Source organism: Panthera tigris, chromosome E3 (genome assembly GCF_018350195.1).
Source record: "Panthera tigris isolate Pti1 chromosome E3, P.tigris_Pti1_mat1.1, whole genome shotgun sequence".
Lineage (NCBI taxonomy): Eukaryota > Metazoa > Chordata > Mammalia > Carnivora > Felidae > Panthera > Panthera tigris.
Window position 1 is genome coordinate 10,796,300 of NC_056675.1, and position 21,864 is coordinate 10,818,163.

General features: G+C 55.9%; 1 protein-coding gene and 1 long non-coding RNA gene across 6 annotated transcripts in view; one reads left to right on the forward strand and one right to left on the reverse strand.

The window, feature by feature from the left end:
- GTF2IRD1 (GTF2I repeat domain containing 1) overlaps positions 1 to 21,530 on the forward strand; it is a 115,156-nt gene extending 93,626 nt beyond the window's left edge. For both annotated transcript variants that reach the window (XM_042971809.1, XM_042971810.1), the window contains 5 exons: positions 13,678 to 13,755; positions 15,377 to 15,569; positions 17,938 to 17,975; positions 20,067 to 20,203; positions 21,447 to 21,530. In XM_042971809.1, the coding sequence (XP_042827743.1) occupies positions 13,678 to 13,755; positions 15,377 to 15,569; positions 17,938 to 17,975; positions 20,067 to 20,203; positions 21,447 to 21,515 (515 nt within the window). In that variant the 3' untranslated portion in view covers positions 21,516 to 21,530. The remainder of the gene's footprint in view (positions 1 to 13,677; positions 13,756 to 15,376; positions 15,570 to 17,937; positions 17,976 to 20,066; positions 20,204 to 21,446) is intronic.
- The window catches only part of LOC107179743, a 53,800-nt gene continuing 47,943 nt past the window's right edge, over positions 16,008 to 21,864 (reverse strand). For 2 of the 4 annotated variants that reach the window (XR_006212473.1, XR_006212471.1), the window contains exons 4-6: positions 19,259 to 19,416; positions 17,812 to 17,876; positions 16,008 to 16,296 (exon numbers count right to left, since the gene is read on the reverse strand). This is a non-coding gene — a long non-coding RNA (uncharacterized LOC107179743). Of the gene's footprint in view, positions 16,297 to 17,811; positions 17,877 to 19,258; positions 19,417 to 21,179; positions 21,531 to 21,864 lie in introns of those variants that run through there. The other 2 variants (XR_006212472.1, XR_001510447.2) reach the window with 2 other exon arrangements.

Genomic DNA, 21,864 nt, shown 5'->3' on the forward strand with positions numbered 1-21,864 from the left:
AGAGGCAGGCCCCCCTCCTCCCCACTGCCGCCCCAGAGCCGGGGCTCCGGGTCCCAGTGACAGAGCAGGGCTGCCGACTTCCTGTGTGACTCCAGCAAGTCAGCTTTGCCTGCCTGGGCCTCGGTTTCCCTGCTTGTGGAACGGGAAGGTGCCACGCCAGGGGCGTCCTGGGGCGCGCGGCCAGGGCCGGGAGGGGAGGGCCGGGTGGCCCGTCGTGTGCGGGAGGTGGCGAGGCGGAGAGGCCGGCCAGGCGGAGCGTGGAGGGCCTGGAAGGCCTGGCTTTGCAGCGTGGACTCGACCCTGCAGACCCGGCCTTGGCAAGCCCTTCCGCTGACGTCCCCGAGGCCGGAGCCAGAGCCCCCCTGGGGGTAGAGCCGAAGTTCCTGCGGGGGTGGGGGGTGGGGCCAGCTTTATCTCGGAAGTCCCCGACAGTCTGCGTCCTAAACTCCCCACTGAAAATTATTATTATTATTATTTTTTTTTTTTTTTTGAGAAGGAAAGAGAGAGAAAGAGCATGAGCAGGGGAGGGACAGAGAGGGAGGGAGACAGAGAATCCCAAGCAGGCTCCGCAGTGGCAGCACAGAGCCTTATGTGGGGCTCGAACCTATAAACCCTCAGGTCGTGAGCTGAGCCACAATCAAGAATCAGATGCTTAACCGGCTGAGCCACCCAGGTGCCCCTGAAAATGAGTTTTAATTTAAGGAACTGCGTTCAGTTATTCCGCTGAGGAAAATAAGTAATCGCACTTCACCCGCTTCGCACCCCCAGCACGGCCTGAGGCCCCGTTTGAGAAGCTTGGCCGTGGGTGTGGGGCCTCTCAAGCAGAGGGCTGAGGGCCTGTTTGCAGGGGGGACAGGGAATGGCATCTCTTGTCGTTGTCCCCACCCCACCGGGGCCCCTACTAGGTCTCTCTGTGGGGTCTCCTGTCACTCAGCAGGTGCTGTGGGGAATGGGCTTCCTGGATGAGGGGGGCCTGGAAGCCAGCATGGGGTGGATCACAGCACAGGATGGAGGGGAAGGGGACTAACCAGCAGGAGCAGTGACAAGTCCCCTTCTGCGCCCTCAGGAAGGTTCCACCGCTTCTGAACTGCGTGATCTTGGACAAGTTAACTTCCAGTCTCTGGACCTCCAGGTCACACAGAGCAGGGCCCCCAGCTCCGTGGCCCCCCGGCCCTCTCCCTTCAGCCGCCCGGAGGGTCATTTCCTCTGGCCCCTGCCCCCCTCCCCGCCGTCAGCCCTCCCACCCCCTCCCCACCCTTCCAACGCTGTCACGCTCTCGAGAGCTCAAAATAAAACCATCCTTTCTCAAGTTTCTAAAGATATCACAGTTCCAGCGCCAGCCACATGTTTCTCCGCTTAATTATCTCTGCTTTTCTTTGTTAATTAGGCTCCAGTAACGATCTCCCTTCTGCCTTCCCTGGAAGATCTGGCATCTGCAAGGGCAGGGCGTGGGGGCCCCTGTGGGCAGATGCCCCGCTGCCGGGCCCAGCCTTGGCACACTGCCTCCTTTCTTCCAGGCGGGGCAGCTCGGTGGGCGGCTGAACGGTGTCACGTCGGGAGGCCCGTGGGGAGCTGGGTCCCTGCAGCGCCATCCCGCCCCTGGCTTGGCTAGGGGTCCCAGCCCTGTCCTCCCGGGCCCTGCCAGTTGGGGAGGGGGACCCCACGGTTCTTAGAGATCCTTAGACTTGGGGGCTCCACGGAAGGAAGCCGTGGGGGGCTTCAGACTCTTCTGGAACATTGCAGAAAACCACACAGAAGCCAGTCTCTTGGCTCAAACCACCCAAGCTCATAGGAACAGCCAGCACCTTAATCTGGGCTGGAATGAGATCGACTCAAAGGGTCGCTGGGCACCACGTGAACAGAAGTTTCTCGCTGGCTGATAAATGCATCTTTGAGCCACGACAGTGGAGGCGTGGGGGCCAGGCACCAAGTATAGGTCAGCACGTATGGTTGACTGGCTGGACTCCATCTTTCCAGCCTCCCAGGGAGGGGTCTGGCGACAAGAGGCCGCCTGGTGGGAGGTGGGGGTAGGGGACACACAGCCCTAGCCTTCTGAAGCCCCCCAGGCACGGGGACTGGGACAGTCCCCTTTGGGAGCCCAGGTGTATTACTTCGTCCATGAACTGTTCCAGGGTGTCTGTGGGCTGGTGCTGGGTTTTTGATCAACACCAAGTGGAAAAAAAAAAAAAAAAGCCTTGCTTCATGGAGCTGACCTTCTGGTGCGGATGCAGAGAATAACGCACAAAATGTAAAGAACGTTCAATGCGTGCTCAGGAGAAGCGGGGAAGCAGATGGGAGAGGTGGAGTTTATTTTTAGGGGGTTGCAACACGAGCGAGGCGGTGGCCAGTGAGGGCCTTTGAGTAATAAAGCAGGTGGTGGTGAGCCAGGGGGCTAGGGAAGAGCAGTGCAGGCAGAGAGGAAAATTGCAAAGGCCCTGGGGTCACCTGCCGGGGCGTCAGAGGAAGGAGGTAGGAGGTGAGGTGGAAATGGAGAGGCGGCAGATTATGTGAGGCTGGATAGAACATGGCTTTTGCTCATTCGCTGGGAGCCAGTGCAGGCCTCTGAGCAGGGGAGAGACAGAATCCAGTTTAGGACTGAACAGAGTCCCTCTGGTTGCTCGGTGAGGACAGACAGGCTAGAAGCAGGAAGAGACAGAGGGAGGTGGAAGTCACGGCCCAGTGGTGGTGCCCCTGGCGGGAGCGGTGAGGACAGTGGGAAGTCAGCGTCTCCAGGTCTAGTTGGAAGCTAAAGCCAGCAGAACTTGCTGGAGTCCCGTTTGACCTCGGATTCCAGCTGGGCTTCTTGGAACACAAAGGTACCAGTAGCTCAGAGGTAGCCGAGACGGGGCAGGTGCAGGAGTCGCGGGGGCTGGGGGGGGGGGGTGGGTAGAGTATCAGCACTTGACTTATGCCGTGTTGAGTCTGGGGTGTCATCCAGTAGCATTTGGATGCACAAGTGGGGGGTCCAAGGGAGCAGTTGAACTTGAAGGATCACCTGGGGAATCACAAGCCTGTCCCTAGTATTGAAAGCCCTACAACAGAATGAGATCATCAGGAGTGAGGGGAGTCGCAGGGCTGTGGCCCAGGTGCCCTTCAGCAGTCCTTTGTGGGTCAGGAAGATAAGGAACTTGGCCAGAGGGAGGGGAGCCAGGACGGGGGTGGGGGGGTGCCCTGGAGCTGGGCGGAAAACCCCGTTTCTCCCTGGGGCAGAACCTTCTCCGCTTGTGGCTGTGAAGGCCCCACGTGGCCCAGAGACGGCTGAATATCTCGCAGAGATGTTGGGGTCAGGCTCTAAGCAGTGGTGGCTCTGCGGTGGCCAGAGTATAGATGCCACACAAGACAGGGCAGGAGAAACCGGTTGGCCCCACGCGCTCCATGAATCAGGGGAGCCCCGGGTTCCCATTTTGTGTTCTGTTCTAGTGAGCAGGTTCCCCGTGACGTCTGTGGTCGTCGTCTGGTCTGACGTTTGGAAACGGGGAGTGTGGCAGCAGCAGAGTGGACCTTGTGTGCCGGGGGAAGGAGGACGGGTTTGCCCCACAGAGTCCTCAGCAGGTTTAAAGCAAAGGAATGACAGGGTCGGATAGACTCTTCAGAATGGTGGACAGGGCTTGCGGAGCAGGGAATGGGCTTGGGGAGGCCAGGTGGAAAGTTCTCGCCACAGTAGGATGGGCCGTGGGCTGGGCCTGCAGGAAGCGTCTCTGGGAAGGTGGCCCATCGTGGTGACCGCCTGCATTTGTGGATGGCGTGGGGGACACAACGGGTTTGCATGGGTTTCCTGTGGCCGCTGAACCAGATCACCCAAGCTTAGGGGCTTAAAACGACACATCTCTTTTTTCCCCTTAGACTTGTAAGGGTAAGAAATCCAGAATGAATCTTTTTTTTTTTTTTTTTTAAGTTTATTTATTTTGAGAAAGAGGGAGCATGCAGGAGGGCAGAGAGAGAGGGGGAGAGAATCCCAAGCCGGCTGTGTGCTGTCAGTGCAGAGCCGGACGAGGGGCTCGAACTCACGAACCGTGAGGTCACGACCTGAGCCGAAACCAAGAGTCGGCCACTCAAGCAACTGAGCCACCCAGGCGCCTCCCGAAATGAGTCTTAAAGGGCTCGGGTTGGGTATCAGCAGGGCAGGTTAACTCTGGAGGCTCTGAGAGCAGAATTCTGCCCTGTCTTTCCCAGCTTCTAGAAACTGCCTCCATTACTCAGCTTGTGGCCCCCCTCCAGCTTCAGAGCTCTTCACTCTGACCTCTGCTTCTCCCGGCCCAACCCCTGCCTTTGACCTTCTTGACTCCTTCTTACAAGGACTCTTGTGATTACATTGAGGGCGCACCCAAATAATGCAGGACACCCTCCCCGTCTCAAGAGCTTTACCTTAATCACACCAGCCGCTGTCTTCAGCCACGTAAAGAAACATAGTCACAGGGGCGCCTGGGTGGCTCAGTGGGTTAAGCATCTGACTTCGGCTCAGGTCATGATCTCGCGGTCCGTGAGTTCGAGCCCCGCGTCGGGCTCTGTGCTGACAGCTCAGAGCCTGGAGCCTGTTTCGGATTCTGTGTCTCCTTCTCTCTCTGCCCCTCCCCTGCTCATGTTCTGTCTCTCTCTGTCTCAAAAATAAATAAAACATTAAAAAAAAAAAAAACGTAGTCACAGGCTCCAGGGACCAGGATGAGGACAGCCTGGGGGCCGCTGCTCAACCCTCTGTGGGGTTGAAGGCAGCTGAGGTTTCTCTCCTGAGCCAGCAGGTGAAAGGGTGGGGCCTGGGACCTGAAAAGGAAGCCCAGGAGGAGGGTCGGGTGTGAGGCTGTTTGGGGATATGCAGAATCAAAGGTGCTCCAGGAGGCAGTTGGAAACATGGGTTTGGGGGGTGCGGGTGCAGAGACAGGGAGGAAGGACTGCAGTGTGGACAGCGTCCAAGGACCTGCTCTCCCCTCCCTGACGTGTAGAAACCAGGTTCTGAGAAGGAGTCGGCACAATCATAAGCCTGGGGTTTGGACACTCTGCCATCCCCACGTGTTTCTCTGTGCCCTCGCCTGTGCCTCAACTGCCCGAATCTGTCCGTCTTCCCATCGGGTCTGCTCATCACACTTAGTGCATGGCATTCTGGGCCTGGCTGGTCGTGGCCACGGTTCAGCCTAGGGCTTGACTGGCCTTGGGTCAGGGCTGTCGCTCGCCCTGTCCACTGTGTAGCTGGGATGTCAGAAGAAGGAACAGAAGAGAAGGAGGTGATGTCCCTCGGGAAGGATCATGTGTGCGGCTGGCCCCAGGATTGCCTGTCCTGGATAAACCCCCCATGAGAAAACCTGGTTCTTGATCTGCTAAGCCTGGCTGGCAGGTTCAAGCCATAGGGCTGCAGGAGGGTGTTGTTTTTTGTTTTGTTTTGTTTTGTTTTATTATTTTTGAGAGAGAGAGAGAGAGAGAGCACAGTGGGAGAGGGGCAGAGAGAGAGAATCCCAAGCAGACTCTGTGCAGACATGGGGCTCGATCCCACGAACCGTGAGATCATGACCTGAGCTGACATCCAGAGTCGGACGCTCAACCGACTGAGGTGCCCCTGGGTACCTTTGTCAAAACTGAGAAATTGACATTGATCGGTGCAACACGATTAACTACGCTGTAAGCTTTATATTTAGATTTTGTGAGTTTCTCCACTAATGTTTTTTTAGGTTCTGGAATCCAGTCTAGGATATGACATTGCACATAGCACTCATTTGTTTGTTTTTCTTTTTATATATATATATTTATTATTTTTTTCTTTTGAAGAGACAGAGTGCAAGTGGGGAAGGGGCAGAGAGAGAGAGGGAGACACAGAATCCGAAGCAGGCTCCAGGCTCTGAGCTGTCGGCACAGAGCCCGACGCGGGGCTCGAACCCACAAGCTGTGAGATCGTGACCTGAGCCGAAGTCGGACGCCCAACCGACTGAGCCACCCAGGCGCCCCGATTTGTTTTTATTTTTATTCGTATTCCTGCTCATTTGTCTTCTTGTTAATAAATACTACAGTGAACGCCATGAACCCACCACCATCCATCCAAGAATTAGAACAGCACCAATAATGTGCCCCCCGCCCCAGTGCTCTCCCTCATCCTGCCCTCCTCTCTCCCCAGAACAAATACAGCCGTCCCCCCTTATCTGCGGTTTCATTTTCCGCGGTTGTGGCCACCCACGGTCAACTGCGGCCCAGAAACCGATGACTGTCCTGATATATCGTCAGAAGCTCAATGGTAGCCTAACGCGGCATCACAACGCCTACATCGCTCACCTCGCCTCCTCTCCCCACGTAGGCACTTTATCATCGCACGTCATCGCAGGAAGGGGGAGTACAGTCCCCTAAGATGCTTTGAGAGACCACGTTCCCGTGACTTCTACGACAGTATATTGTTCCAGTTCTATGTTATCATTATTGTGCATCTCTTACTGTGCCTGATTTATAAATTAAACTTCATCATAGGTATGTGTGCATAGGGAGAAACCTCCAGTGTATAAGGTTCGGTACTATCCACGGCTGCAGGCATGCCCCGGGGGTCTTGGAACCCCCAAGGATTGGGGGGAACCACTGTGTGCAGTCACACCTTGTTTTACCGCACTTTGCAGAAACTCTCTGTTTTGCACCTTGACGGCCTGGGGCAGGTCTGTGTCACGCGAGTTGGTCGGCGCCCTCTTTCCAGTGGCATTTGCTCACATTTTGGTCATGCTTGTGATATTTCATCATTTTCTTGATCACATTTGTTGTGGTGATCTGTGATCAGTGATCACGCTTTGCCGAAAGCTCAGAGGACGGCTAGCGTTTTTTTAGCAGTAACGTGTTTTTGAGGTGCCTGGCGGTCTCTGTTGGTGGAGTGTGCAGCTCTTGATCCTGGGGTTGCGAGTTCGAGCCCCACGTCGGTCTGGGGATTCCTTTAAAAAAAAAAAAAAAAAGAGCAGCTCTTTTTGCCCACGAGTCCTGTCCCTGTGCTTTAATAAAACCACCCTTTTTGCACTGAAAACAAAGGGGGACTAGAACACAATAAAGTATGTTTTTAAACTTATTTAGAAAATCTTTTTAATGTTTATTTATTTTTGAGAGAGGGAGAGCGTGAGCAGGGGAGGGGCGGAGAGAGGTGGGGAGACACAGAATCCAAAACAGGCTCCATGGGGCGCCTGGGTGACTCCCTCGGTTAAGCATCCGACTTCGGCTCAGGTGGTGATCTTCGTGGCTTATGGTTTGAGCCCCGCGTCAGGCTCTGTGCTGACAGCTCAGAGCCTGGAGCCTGCTTTGGATCCTGTGTCTCCCTCCCTCTCTGTCCCTCCCCTGCTTACGCTCTGTCTCTCTTTCTCTCTCTCTCAAAAATAAATAAACATTAAAAAAGAAATTTTTAATAAAAATATAAAAAAGCAGGCTCCACGCCATCAGTGCAAAGCCCAAGACAGAGCTCGAACCCACGAACCGTGAGATCATGACCTGAGCCGAAGTCGGATGCTCAACCGACTGAGCCACCCAGGAGCCCCTAAAGTATTTTTTAATTAAGGTGTGTCCATTGTTTTTTTTAGACCCAATGCTATTGCACACTTCATAGACTACAGTATAAGTGGAAACATAAGGTTTATATGCACTAGGAAACCAAAAATTTCATTTGACTTGTTCGATTGCAGTGGTCTGGAACAGAACCCGCAGTATCTCCGGGCTGCACCTGTATTTGTCATTCTCTTGTTATTTCCTCTAAAATTTGAAAAATGCAGGAAAAAAAAGAATAGTGTAATGACTATATTATAATAGTATATCCTTTCTCTGGATTCATTATTTCTTAACACTTTGCCATGTTTCCTTCCCTTCCTCCCTCCCTCCCCTCCCCCCAGAGACCCTGCCCCAATTATATCTGTCTCTGTCTCCACTCGAAGTGAGTTGCAGACATCTTGACTCTTTCATGCCTAAATATTTCAGCACATCCCTCCCACATCTCAGAACGGTGGTGTTCTTTTACACATTCACCGCGCTGTGATAACACTTAGGAAATGTAATAACTCCCTATCATTTCCTATACCGTCCGTATTCAAATTTCCCAAAAATATCTATTCTTCTCCCCCATGATAGTTATCGCTCGCAAGTCGACTTCTTTTTTTTTTATAATTTGTTTTATGTTTATTTATTTTTGAGAGAGACACAGAGTACGAGTGGGGAAGGGAGAGAGAGAGAGAGAGAGAGAGAGAGAGAGAGAGAGACAGAGACACAGAATCCGAAGCAGGCTGCAGGCTCCAAGCTGTCAGCACAGAATCCCAGGCGGGGCTCGAACTCACGGACTGTGATGTGAGATCATGACCTGAGCCGAAGTCGGACGCGTGACCGACGGAGCCACCCGGGCGCCCCCCAAGGCGACTTCTTAAGTGGCTTCGTTGTGTGCAGTGTTTGCTTAAACCAAAAGTGTTTCATCTTTGCTTGCTTTTCCCTTTTATAAGCGCGGTACGTCCTCATGTATCAAGTCTGGACTCGCTCTTTTCACTTGACCTTATGTAACATGACCCTGAAATGTGACGCTGCGCTGGTTTGTTCTCACTGCTCCATGGGTTTCCATCGGGTGCCTGCACCACGATCGACCCATCCGTTCTGCTGTCCTAGGCCATTTGGGCTGCTTCCGTGGTTTTCCTGTTAAGAAGAGTGCCATTAGCGAGCGTTCTTGAACGGGCTTCCTTTCGCACACGTGAAAAGTTTCTCTTGGGTGTGTGAAATCAGGCGCCTGATCTCCCCCCGGGCCCCTGAGCAGGGGACGTGGAGGGCAGCTGTCCTGCCAAGGTGGGGCCACCCGTGGCTGTCTGCCCTCTGTTCTTTTGAGAGTCTGCCTTGTGCCTGGATCGCCCGGCCCGGGCCTGGCAGAGAGGAGGGGGCCCGTGGAAGGGCTAGGAGAAGGGAGAGGAGAAATCGTTCCCCCTCCCTCCCCACCTTGCGTCTGTCCCGCTCCGAGCAGCCCCTCCCTTGCTGCCTTGGGATCACGATTGTCAGTCCACAGTCACCAATCTGGCTGCAGACCTCAAACTAGTGGAGAGAGGACACAGCTGCTGAGGGTTCTCGTACTTTGCCCCCGAGCCGAGCCGACTGCTTTAGAATTGTGTACGTAGCGTGGCTGTGATTTAATAAGCTTGGTTGCTTTCTTCCCTCGGGCAAAATTCAGTTAATCCTCAGGCTAACAGATTAGACACGACCAGATGACAGCTCCTGGGGCAGACCGGAGGGAGAGAGAGGAGACCAGTAAGCTGGAATGAGCAGGAAGAGGGGGCAGAAATGCCCACAGGGCCGGCCTGTCCGCGAGGGATGTCACCGCCCAGGGGACGGGGTGGGGGGTACGGGTGACCACCGCTGGGCAGGTGCAACGGATCCCCAGGGTGACCCCTCCTCCTCCCCGCTCCGCCCCCGCCCCCGCCCTGTATACTTGATGCATTTTAGAAAATGCCTTGTCCCGGAGAGGTACAACCAAGCCAGGGGACTTGAGAGAATAAGCATCCATCATCTGGAAGAATCTCTCATGTAAAGTTTAATTCCCTGAGACTGCAGGATAATTGAAACATTGATCTACTGATAACGTCAGCCACAACCTGACTCTGATGACGTGAGGCCTTAAACGTTTTTATATGTGATATCACTGGATCCTCCGGGCCGGCCCGGATTCCCAGCTGAGGGATGTGGAAACAGGCCCAGAGAGGTTGAATGACTTTGCAAACACCACATCACATTAGGGGTAGAATCAAGATTGCTTCACAGCCTGCTGAGCCAGGGACCGCCCCCCCCCAAACCGCCTCCATCACTGACCCTGGGGGCCCCCTTCCTCCCCACTTCATACAGACATTCAAGCAGGTATATATATTTTTTTAATGTCTGTTTATTTATTTGGGGGGCAGAGAGAGAGGGAGACAGAATCCCAAGCAGGCTCCACACTGTCAGCGCAGAGCCCGATGCGGGGCCAGAACTCACGAACCGTGACGCTTAACAGACGGAGTCACCCAGGTGCATTGAGGGCACACACACGCCACGTTGAGCCCTACCTGTGACCTCTCCACATGGAGAACATTCTACACTATTGGCAACCATTGGTGTCTTTTATAGCCAGCCTGGGTTCAGGGGAGCTCGGGCAGGTCCCCCCAGAATAGCTCTGCTGACTCAGGCTTCAGGGCAGTAAAACTAGCCCGTGGGCCGTGCCGGGCACGGGCATAATGCCCCACTTGGTCCTCGGGGCAGTTGCACTCGGTTTCCCCTGTTGTGGTAGCGACCCAAAGTCCAGCGGTTCGGAGAAGTGTTCAAGGTCATGAGCTGATACCAAAGGCAGGATTTGAACCCAAGCAGTCAGGTATCAGAGTCAACCACGAACTCCTGGCCTCAGGGCTGCCCTTCAGGCTCCAGAAGACCACTGGGTTTATGGCCGGGGCCCCACAGGGCCCCCAGTGGTTGTATTCTCCGCCCCACCCTGTGTCCTCTGAGGCAGTTTCCTGGTCTTTGTTTTGCCCACAAGCAGACCAGACTGGGAGTGACAGCTCCCCTGGGGCCTGTGGTGCCCCAGCCAAGGCTAACTGGGGCAGCTGTCCCCACGGCAGTGCTTGGGGCAGTCCCTGGTGACCAGCAGGCCTGGCCTCGCCCTCTCCGGATGGTGAATGTAGGATGGTGGTGGCAGAAGCCTGGCTCTGTCGGGACGCCGTCTCATGACCTGCCCGCAGCCTACCCAGAGAGCCGCTTGGCTGGGCCGTGCAGGCCAGCTCTCCCCCTGTGGTTGGCCTGGGCGGTCCCACCTCCTGTTTCTTCTGAGCACCCAGAGGGGCAGGGACCTCTCCCCTCCAGGCCCCACCAGAACCCACCCTCGCCTGTTTCATTCAGATATGTATCCTTTAAGAAAAATGGAACTCCCTTCCTCCAAATTAAATGAAAACAAAAAATTATTTTTTTTGTCATAGGCTCCGTGCCCAGGGTGGGGCTTGAACTCACGACCCTGAGATCAAGACCTGAGCCGAGATCAAGAGTCAGATGCTCAACCGACCGAGCCATCCAGACACCCCCCCGCAAAAAAAAAAAAAAAAAAAAAAAAAAAAAAAAAAAAAAAAAAAAAAAAAAAAAAAAAAAAAAAAAAAAAAAATTTTTAATTAAAAAAAAAAAAGAAAAAACAGGGGCACCTGGGTGGCTCAGTCGGTTAAGCGCCAGGCTTCAGCTCAGGTCCTGATCTCTCGGTTTGAGGGTTCAAGCCCCGCGTCGGGCTCTGTGCTGGCGGTGCGGAGTTGGCTTCACATCCTCTGTCTCCCTCTCTCCGCCCCCCCCAATAGAAAATAAACCATTTAAAGTAATAAGTTAATATAAATGGTAATTAATAATATATTAATGACAAGTTGCAATTAAAATAATAAAAACAAAGAGGTGGGAGAAGCCAAGAGGCATCCTTTCTGAGGCCTGGCGCCGAGCTGAGAATCGGGCCTGGCCGTCTGTCCACGTGGGATGTGCTGGTTACACGGCAGGAGCTGGTGTCCCCGCCACGCTCCAGAGGTGTCCGGGACACTTCCCGGTGCCACCAGCACCCCTCAGATGGCCCAGGTCTCGCTTTCCTGTCATGTCACTGGTCCCACCATTTCCGGCTGCCGCCCGGGACCCGAGTGTGCTGCCTCTTGGCTGACCCCTGGTGTCACTCCTCCCTGTTACCTACAGCCTGGTTTCCCCGTGCTCTCCCTGCCCAGACCAGGCAGGGTTCACACACTCATGTGCGTTGAGCACTCACGGGAAGCCCGGGGGCGTCACACACCGCCCACGTGAGGCTGCATCCCAGGGGGCCTTGGGAGGTGCGGCGGTCACCTCCTCTGGGAAGCCTGCCCTGATTCTCAGCTGGGTTAGGATTCCCCCGTGTGCTCCCACAAGCCCTGCACTGACAGTTGTCAAGGCCAGCGGGTCACCAAGCATCCTTTACCATCCCCGCCTCGGGCCACGGCTGTTTTCTGTGGTCTGCTAAATGCCCAGGGACGGCACCACATCCAGTGGGGGTTGGTGCTTGTGAAATACTTGTCCAAGACAAATACGGTGTCGAGACTGAGCAGAAACACCGAGGGGGGGACGTCACGTGACCCTCCATGTGGCAGGGCTGGCGCGAGTCCAGCTTTGTGGCTTCAGGTCCTGTGCCCTTCCGGGGGCTGGCGTGGCCTCTGCCGGGGTGAGGGCGGTGTGAGGCTCAGGCCTGTCCTGTGCGTGTCTCTCTCCGCCCGCGTAGCCGCCGGAGCCTTGAGGCCAAGGCAGGGTGGGCGAGACACCTGTATGCACCAGAGACGGCCACAGCCACAGTGACCTCAGCTTACTGGTCTCGTCTCCCTTTCGATCCAGCCGGCTTTGTCAAGTGCGGCTGTGTCTGCCCTGAGATCCGGATGAGACCGTGAGCTGATAGGACAGGAGATTCAGAGGCAACACCACCCTCACGGTCAACCCTTCTTTCTACAGACGGGGAAACAGATTTCAGGGAACCCAGGGCTCTTGGTCAGACAGACACTATTCCTGGCTCTTAGCGGCTCTGTGGTCTTGGGAGGTTACTTAACCTCTCTGAGCCTCTGCGTCCTTAGCGGTGGTGAGGGGTGGCTGTGATCGTGTCCGGGAAAGCTGCCGGCAGAGCATGTGACACCCATTGATGGGAACCCAGGCCGTCCTTCCCTGTCCTGTGCAGAAAGCCCTGGCCACCAGAGCAGTCCCTCTGCAGAGATGGGAAGCGTCTGCAGCCTCCCCGCAGGCTCTGGGTGGCCCTTGGGTCACCAGGTTGTCCGCTCAGGACCTGGAGAAGGATCGGGTTGATTCTTGCCAATGTGGGGTCCTGAAGACAGTCTGGAAGAGCCATGTTGGGGGATGTGGGGAGAAGGAGGCTCCGAGGGGGGCTGAGTTCGGTGTCTTGGTGCGACGGATGGGGCCGTCACTCCCCGAGAGGGGGACACAGGAGGAGGACGTTAGCTGGGAAGCCTGACATTTGCCGCGTGTCAGGGGCACCCGGGTGGCTGGATGGTCATGGTTGGAGAGGCTTGTGCAGAACTCCGAGACACGGCAGATCCAGAGTCAGGAGCGTGGGCATGACCGGGACCACACGAGGCACAGACGGCACTTGGGAGGCCCCAGGCGGCAGGTGAAAGAGCCCCGGGAAGAAGGGGCATCGAGCAGTGCCAGGCAGCGCGGGCGGCCCCCACCCCGGGGCGGGGAGGGCGGAGCCAGGCGCACACCAGGCGCCGGTCCTGAGTTGGCCTCCTACGTGCAACTGTGAAATTTTCCAGATGAAAACAGGAGTTGTTTTTCTCCACAAATCCATTCTGTCCGCTCTGCCCCACGTCTCCCAGGCCCTGGCTCCCTGCCTGCTTCCACTGCACTCCCGCCCCTGGGAGCCCAGCCAGCTCAGAGCACCCTGCCTGGAAACTCCAGCCCCCTCCCCAACCCCAGGACACAAGCCCGCAGGACCCTTCGGGCCCATCCACACCCTCCCCCACGTCCCCCTGCGCAGCCCAGTCGCTGTCATGGGGCTCATCTGACCCGCTGCTCCTTTGGACCAAGGACAGGGTCGAGGGGAGCCGAGGGTCCAACAGCAGGTGCCCATGAAGGGCTGCCTTATACTAAACTCGGTGGGCAGGGCAGCCCAGCGGCAGGGGAGGGTGTGGGTGTCGCACAGGAGCCTGTCCAGGGGCGCGCCCTTGCCGACCTTCACACCCCAACGTCTTCCTCTTGTAGATGAAGATGACGCCAACAGACTAGGGGAGAAGGTGATCCTCCGCGAGCAGGTGAAGGAGCTCTTCAATGAGAAATACGGTCAGTGCGTCAGGAGCGGGGCCCGCGGGGCAGGGTCTGTGGGGCCCGCCTCCCCTGGCAGCCCCTCCTCCCTCTACGGCCAGCCTGGCCCCCAGTGACCCCCAGCTGGCCTGCCTGCTCCCTGGGGACAGAGCCGCCCTGCCCACGACTGCCGGCAGCCGACCCCTCCACTCCCCCGACTGAGGAAGGGGAAAGAACAGGGCGGTGACCGCGGTCAGCATTTCCGCCCCTTTAGGGCCGGGCTGTGTGGCAGAGACGCGGTTCGTGCATCTGCCCAGCACACATTTAAGCCGTGAGGACTCCAGGGAAGGAGGTCCCATCCCTGCCAACCTGGGGCTCAGAATCTGTGCAGGGAGGTGGACGCGGAATAGGTAAAGGCCACGAGATGCTAGGCCCTGTGCTGACGGCATCCGGGGCGCCAGGGCGGAGCCCAAGATGGGACAATTAACAATACGGTCACCTGTGGCCTGGCTGGCTCAGCCGGTGCCGCCTGCGACTCTTGATCTTGGGGTGTAGGTTCAAGGCCTGCGTTGGGTGTAGGGAGTACTTAGAAATAAAATCTTAAAAATCAAGTCAAATAGAGTTTTAGTAATAACTCTACGGTTATAAGTGAGCATCTCTCGATCGCTAAGTGCCACGCTATGCGTGACGTTGTCTTTGTGTTGAATTTAATATTATCTTCACTTTGCACAGGAAGACAGGAATAAAAACAATGTTTTTAAGTAGAATTTCAGAGAGTGATGAAGGAAAAGACAAAACTGCAGTGGCAGGACGGGGTGGGGTGGGGGGCAGGCAGGGAAGCCCTCCCCCCCCCCCCAAGACTCGAATGTCAGGAGGGGATGCATATTCCAGGAAAAGTTTGCCAGGCGGAGGGGACAGCTGGGTGACCGGGTGAGCAGCTGGGGGGACGGTGGGCAGGCCTAAGAAGGCATGGGGGCTTCATTTCCAGAACGATGAGAAGCGACTCGGCTGGTGGTTCTCTATTCACTTGTTATTTTGCAATCAGAATCCAAACACGTATGGGGGTGGGGGAGTGACCCACCATGTCACCCAAAGGCAGCTTCTACGATTGCCAACATTTTACCAATCTTCTTCTGTACACACTTCTGTATTTGAAGTACTTAAAAACAAACTCAAGACACCATGTCATATCCATAAATATTTAAGTGAGGGCTTTGTATTTCTTCTAACATAATAGTAGGGTTCTTTTCTATTTATTTATTTTGCAAGAGAGAGCGAGAGCATGAGCCGGGGAGGGGCAGGGAGAGGGAAGGAGAGAGGATCCCAAGCAGGCTCCGAGCTGTCAGCGCAGAGCCCAACACCGGGCTCGAACTCACGAACCGTGAGATCATGACCTGGGCCGAAATCAAGAGTCGGACGCTCAACCAATTGAGCCATCCAGGTGCCCCGAAAGTACATTTTATTGTCAGCACTGGGTATTAAACTTTTAGTTTTGCTAAGTGGATTTAAAAAAAAAAACAAAAGCGTGTGTATAGATTTATAAACTCCCTAGGACAGTGGCTGGCTGAGCTGGACCATGCCAGCATCCAGCGCTTTCCCCAGAGGGCTTGGCCCCTACAGGGGACACCTCCCCCTTGCGCTGACCCGCCGTGTCTTCTAGGTGAGGCTCTGGGCCTGAACCGGCCTGTGCTGGTCCCTTACAAACTGATCCGGGACAGCCCGGATGCCGTCGAGGTCACGGGCCTGCCCGACGACATCCCTTTCCGGAACCCCAACACATACGACATCCACCGGCTGGAGAAGATCCTGAAGGCCCGAGAGCACGTCCGCATGGTTATCATCAACCAGCTCCAGTGAGTGCCCCCAGCGCCCGGGGCAGGGCGGGCACAGTGAACAAGGGCCACGGGAGAGGGTACTGCTTGGATCCGGTGGGGAAATTCCCAAAGCAGGCCCAGCCAGGAGACGAGAGACAGACACAGACAGACGGACAGACAGGTGCTTCTCACTTGCACAGAATCCAGGAGACAGGCTAGCTTAACACTCTCATCTTTTTTTTTTTTTTAAGTTTATTTATTTATTTTGAGAGAGAGAGAGAGAGAGAGAGAGAGAGTAGGGAAGTGGCAGAGAGAGAATCCCAAGCTGGCTCCGTGCATGCTGTCAGCACAGAGCCCGATGTGGGACTCGATCTCACAAACCGTGGAATCACGACCTGGGCCGAAACCAAGAGTCGGATGCTTAACCCACGGAGCGCCCCTCCCCCTCCCCCCTCCCCCGCCCCGGGCACCCCGACACTCTCATGTTAAAGATGAGGAAACTGATACCCAGAGCCAGGAAAGGGCCGGTATAAGTCACGGTGGGTCAGCTGGGCTGCCAACTCAGAGGTCTCACTCCAGTCAAGGCCGCTGTAACACAAGACTACAGACCAGGGAGCTTATAAACAACAGACATTTACTTCTTACAGTTCCGGAGGCTGGGAAGTCCAGGATCAAGGTGGTGGCAGATTCAGGGTCTGGGGAGGACCCACTTCGTAGTTTCTAGATAGCCATCTCCTCACTGTGTCCTCATACGCGTCCTCACATGCTGGAAGGGGAGAAGGGAGCTCTCTGGGGCCTGTTTTATAAGGCACTGATCCCATTCCTGAGGGCTCCTCCTTCGTGACCTAAGTGCTCCCAAAGGCCCTGCCTCCTAATGCCATCACACTGGGCACTAGGTCCCCACATAAGAATTTAGTTCAGGAGGGGGGCGCCTGGGTGGCCCAGTCAGTTGGGCATCCGACTTCGGCTCAGGTCACGGTCTCGCGGTTTGGGAGTTCGAGCCCCGCGTCGGGCTCTGTGCTGGCAGCTCAGGAGCCTGGAACCTGTTCAGATTTGGTGTCTCCCTCTCTCTCTGCCCCTCCCCTGCTTGCACTCTGTGTCTCTCTCTTTCAAAAATAAATAAACATTAAAAAAAATTTTTTTTATGTTTACGAAGAAAAAAACCAGTTTAGTGGGGGTGGGGGGGAGAGGGGGGACCCAGACTTCCAGTCCGTAGCTCCGTGTTTCCTAATTCCATCCCTTTCCAAACACACAGCCTCACCATTCATGGGTGTCGGTTTATTTTTAAAAATTTAATGAAATTTGACTTTTTCTGACTATACCATTAATGTTTCCCCATTTCAGTTATTTAGAAAATAATGGTTATTTAGTACTCCCATCGTGCAGAGATAATTACTGTCCATATTTTACCATATGTCCTTATTGTCTCTTTTTATTTTGACTTTTAAGTGTTTTTAAAATTTATAATTTACTTTTGAGGGAGGGAGAGAGAGAGACAGAGCACAAGCAGGGGAGGAACAGAGAGAGAGGGAGACACAGAATCCGAAGCAGGCTCCGGGCTCTGAGCTGTCAGCACAGAGCCCGACGCGGGGCTCCAACCCACGGACCGCGAGACCATGACCTGAGCCGAAGTCAGACACTTAACTGACTGAGCCACCCAGGTGTCCCCTTATAGTCTCTTTTTTAAAATACACTCATTGACTAGAATATTTCTAGGGGTGCCTGGCTGGCTCAGCCAGTGGAGCATGTGACTCTTGACCTTGGGGTCATGAGTTTGAGCCCCATGTTGGGGGTAGAGATTACTTTAAAAATCAAAACAATTGTTGTTTTTTTTTTTTGTGCCTGGGTGGCTCAGTCAGTTAAGTGTCTGACTCCGACCCAGGTCCCGATCTCACAGTTCATGAGATCTCTGTGCTGGCAGCACAGAGCCTGCTTGGGATTCTTTGTCTTTCTTCCTTTCTCTTGGCCCCTCGCATGCTCATTCTCCCTCTCAATCTCTCTCTCTCTCTCAAAATAAATAAGTAAATATTTAAAAAAATTTTTTTTAATTCTTAAAAAATGAAAACAAAATAATAATGCTCAAAGTAAAATAATCAATACGGTAAAAATCAAGAGATAAAAAAAAGATACCGTGATGAATATTCACTTAGATAAATCTAGGCACACGTTCCCGATCCCTCGCTCGAGCGTCACCCTCGAATTCTGGACGAGGACACCAGGCGCACAGGGGCGATCGTCTGCCTGCTCTGGCGGGTGCTCGCCATTTTCAGCCGGGTCTTACCTGACTGGCCGTCCAGCGGCGGTGGCAGCGTCTCATGAGAGGGGTCGCCCACCTGCGGGGAGCAGCTGAGAAAGAAGAGCGGAAACCGCATTTTCTAACCGCCACCTCCTGTCTCTCGTCTTTCAGACCTTTTGCAGAAATCTGCAATGACGCCAAGGTGCCAGGTAAGGCGGAGGCCGAGGAGGCCCCCTCTCTGCCTCTCGGGGACCAGAGTCTGCGGGCAGATCTGGTCCAGGTGGCATGCAGTAGGTGGCTGACCACCTACAGAGTGTCGCGCCCCCGCCCAGTATGACCACGGGGAGCCTGAGCCTTCCCCCTGCAGGGCCAGTATCCCCAGAAGGCCCCGGGAGCCTGCAGGTGCCCTCCAGAGGGGGCCCCGCCACAGCGGCGGCTGAGCGGGTCAGATCCGCTGGAGGCAACGAGGGCAGGCGGGAGCCTGGAGGAGAGGATGTCACATGGGATCACGGAAGCCACCTGGGAGGAGAGGGCCGATGTGTGTGGCCAGCAGGGGGAGGCAGGCCCACGCCAGCCCCGGGCCTGTCTCCCAGAAGCCTGGGGTTCACAGGAAGCTGGGAGACTGTCTGGTGGGATGCTTTCCCCGGGTGACTGGGAGACGTGCCGCTGATTCAGAGCACTCATCTCGTCCCAACCGCGTTGTGCAGCTGGGAAACTGAGGCCCAGAGAGGGAAAGGGGCTCGGCAGGGCCACCTGGGGAGTTGGTGGCCACCTCGAGCCTGGCGTCAGGACCACGCAGGCCCCACCCAGGGCTCAGTGGGGACAGTGACGGGCCCCCATGCTGGCCTGAGACCCGAGGCCCCCACTCCGGGTGGGTCCAGGTCCCCCAGGAACTCCACGGCCTAGGGTGGCACGGCCCGACCAGAAGCCCCCGCCCCCCCCATCCTGCGCCAGTCACAGGGGCCAGGTGCGGCACTAGATTCGCAGGCAGGGAGGCCGTGAGCTTGGGAGCTGTCCCTAGGTTGAAGGCAGAATGCAGATGGCCCTTCAGAGGCCTCGGGAGGAGAGTCTGGGACACATGCTCAGAGGGTAGAAGCTATGACCTGCGTCTGCCCTCCCCTGACCTTGGCTGTCTTTACGGTCCTACAGTGACGCTGGGTTGGCCACCGCCCTGGGCCGGCACCTCTGACTTCATTTTCGGGCGGAGCCTTCTACAAAATCCCTTTGCTCCGACCCATTCCCAGGGCTCCTACTGCCCCCCCAGAGTCTTCTGTTTCCCGGGGTGTCTATTTATGCCATGTCACAGACCCCCCAGCCTCTGGTATTTCTTCACCAGCTGGACAGTCACCTCGTGGGCCCAGCCCACCCTCATGCTGTGTTATTACGACCCTTCTGGTTTCTACTCAGTGACCTGGCCACTCAGTCAAGCACCAAGCCCTGCTTGTGTAGCACACGGGGGCACATCTTTTCTCGAAGTCCCATATATTCATACCAGTTTAATTCGGTAGCAACAGAACACCTGCCGAGTCGTGCTTCGTGTCAGGCGGGGTACCAGGCTCTTGCCGACACATGATCTCCTTTGAGGCTCACGTCCCGTTGTTTTCCCCATTTGGCTCAGAGAGGTGAATCAGTTTGCCCGGCGTCACACAGCTAGGAATGGCAGTAACGGAATTTGAATTTACGACCTCTGACTGTAAACCAGAGTCTCTTCCCACGGGGGCGCTGCCTGTCCACTCACGGTACTTGTGGACCGTCCTCTGTCACAGCGTTACCAGGTCAGGGTCATCCCACATCCACAGCTAACAATACCAACGTCGATATGTGTTCTCGGTCGCTAAGTCGTTCTGGGGGCCCGGGCATACTGTCCACGGGAGCCTCCCAGCTACCGTACAGGATCTTACATTTCACTCGCAGGGAAATGGAAGCACAAGGCCGTGGAGTGACTTCCCCCAAGGGCCGAGGCCGAGCCCTTCACCCCAGGAGTTGTGGGGAGGCCAGGCCCCACGGGCTGGACGGTCTGGGAGCAGAAAGAGGGCCGGGGCCTGAACTGAGCCCACTAGGGACCCCCCACCCCCACCCCCGGGGAACGAGGCAGGCCGGAGAGCCACTGGGCTGTGCGGCCTGGTTAAGGAAGGGGGCTGGAGGGATGGGCCTTGGGGCCGGGGGTGTCTGGGGGCTCTGGAGCCCTGAGCGCTGAGAAGGGGACTTGAAGCACGAAAGCAGAGGCCTCCCCCAGAGGGGCCCGAAGCCGAGTCAGAGCAGCCCTGGCGTCTGGCGTCAGCAACCTTTTTTCCCGCCAGCCAAAGACAGCAGCATTCCCAAGCGCAAGAGAAAGCGGGTCTCCGAAGGGAACTCCTTCTCCTCCTCCTCCTCGTCTTCCTCCTCCTCGTCCTCTAACCCAGAGTCCGTGGCGTCTACCAACCAGCTCTCACTCGTGGTAAAGTTGCACAGATCCGGGCCTGACCGCTCTGCTCTTTGGCCCTCGCCCCGCCTTCGGGCAGGGCCGGCCGCTCTGGGACGTGGGTTTGGGGCGCGGGGAAGCGCTGGGTCTGAGCGGGGCTCCGCAGCCTCGGGGTGGCAGTCGCGTCTGCCCGATGGGCCCACCAGATAGTCCAACCCTGTCACTGGCTGCTCCCGCGTCCCTGCCCTGGGCGGGAAGTCACAACCCCCACTGGGCAGGTGGGCAAGCCGAGCCCCCACCCCCCACCCCGGGAGAGGGGACGGGGGACTCCCCTGGGCGGTGCCAGAACGGGGACCCCCGTGCGGTCGCCAGGTTAATCTCTGCTCACATCGCATGCTCTGGGCCTCACCACAGCCCCGTGAGGTTGTAGGCGTTACCCACAGTGTGTGGAGGAGGAAAACAAGGGGCAGAGGCTGGTTGACTGTGGCCTTACTGCGGTCAAGCCTCATTAGGGACACACACACACACTCGAGAGTTCTTTCTGACTTCAAAACACTAGCTCGGAAGTCCTGAGTCCCAGTGGGGAGAATACTGGAACACATTTGGTGATGACTTGGAGATGTCTTTGTCCTTTGACCCTGCTCCCCCCCCCCCTTTTTCTTAAGTTTAATTTTTATTTTGAGAGCGCAAAGAGGGGGAGGGAGAGAGAGAATCCCAAGCAGGTTCTGCACCGAACAGCACAGAGCCTGACACGGGCCTGGAACCCACAAAACTGAGATCACGACCTGAGCCGGAACCAAGAGTCAGACGCTTAACCGACTGAGCCACCCAGGCGCCTATAATCGTGCCTCCCTTTAAACCTGGCAAACCCCAAAGTTCAGGCTGTAGGCTGTACCTTTGTCCCCACCTAGGGGTGCCTCCAGAGGGTCACTGGCTTTTCCCACCTCCAAGAGATGGGACTGGCTCTTTAGCATAAGGCCGGGGAGGGGGCGGAGTTTGTGGGGGTGCTCACCTTCTCTGAGCGAATCCTCGGTTCCCCCTGGTCCACGGAATAGCCCCTGGCACACGGGTGGGAGCGAGTCAGAAGGCCCCAGCCCAGGCTCCAGGGCCACTGGCAAAATGCATGACCTTGGACGGGTCTCGGGTCCCATCTGGACCATCAGGCTGCCTCCAGATGAATCCAGTGGGGAATCCCTTCAGAAAGCAGAGCTAAGTGGTCTGGTGTTCTTTCTGGGTCACCCGGAGTCCTAACTCGGGCCATTTGTCCCCCTCTCTCTAGCAATGGCCAATGTACATGGTGGACTATGCCGGCCTGAACGTGCAGCTCCCGGGACCTCTGAATTATTAGACCTCAGTGCTGAATCAGGACCTCACTCAGAAAGACTAAAGGAAATGTAATTTATGTACAAAGTGTATATTCGGATATGTATCGATGCCTTTTAGTTTTTCCAATGATTTTTACACTATATTCCTGCCACCAAGGCCTTTTTAAATAAGTAAAAAAAAAAAAAAAAAAAAGTATTGCCCTTGCTCATAACTTCTGCGTAGTCTCGTTTGGAATTAACAGCTGTCACTGAGGCGAGGTCAGGAAACCTGGCTCAGACAGCCTGCCAAGGTCCCCCCTTCCTTTGCCAAAGCAAAGGCGGTGTCCCTGACCGCTGGGCCGTGGTGTCTGGGGACTGACTTCACTCATTTCT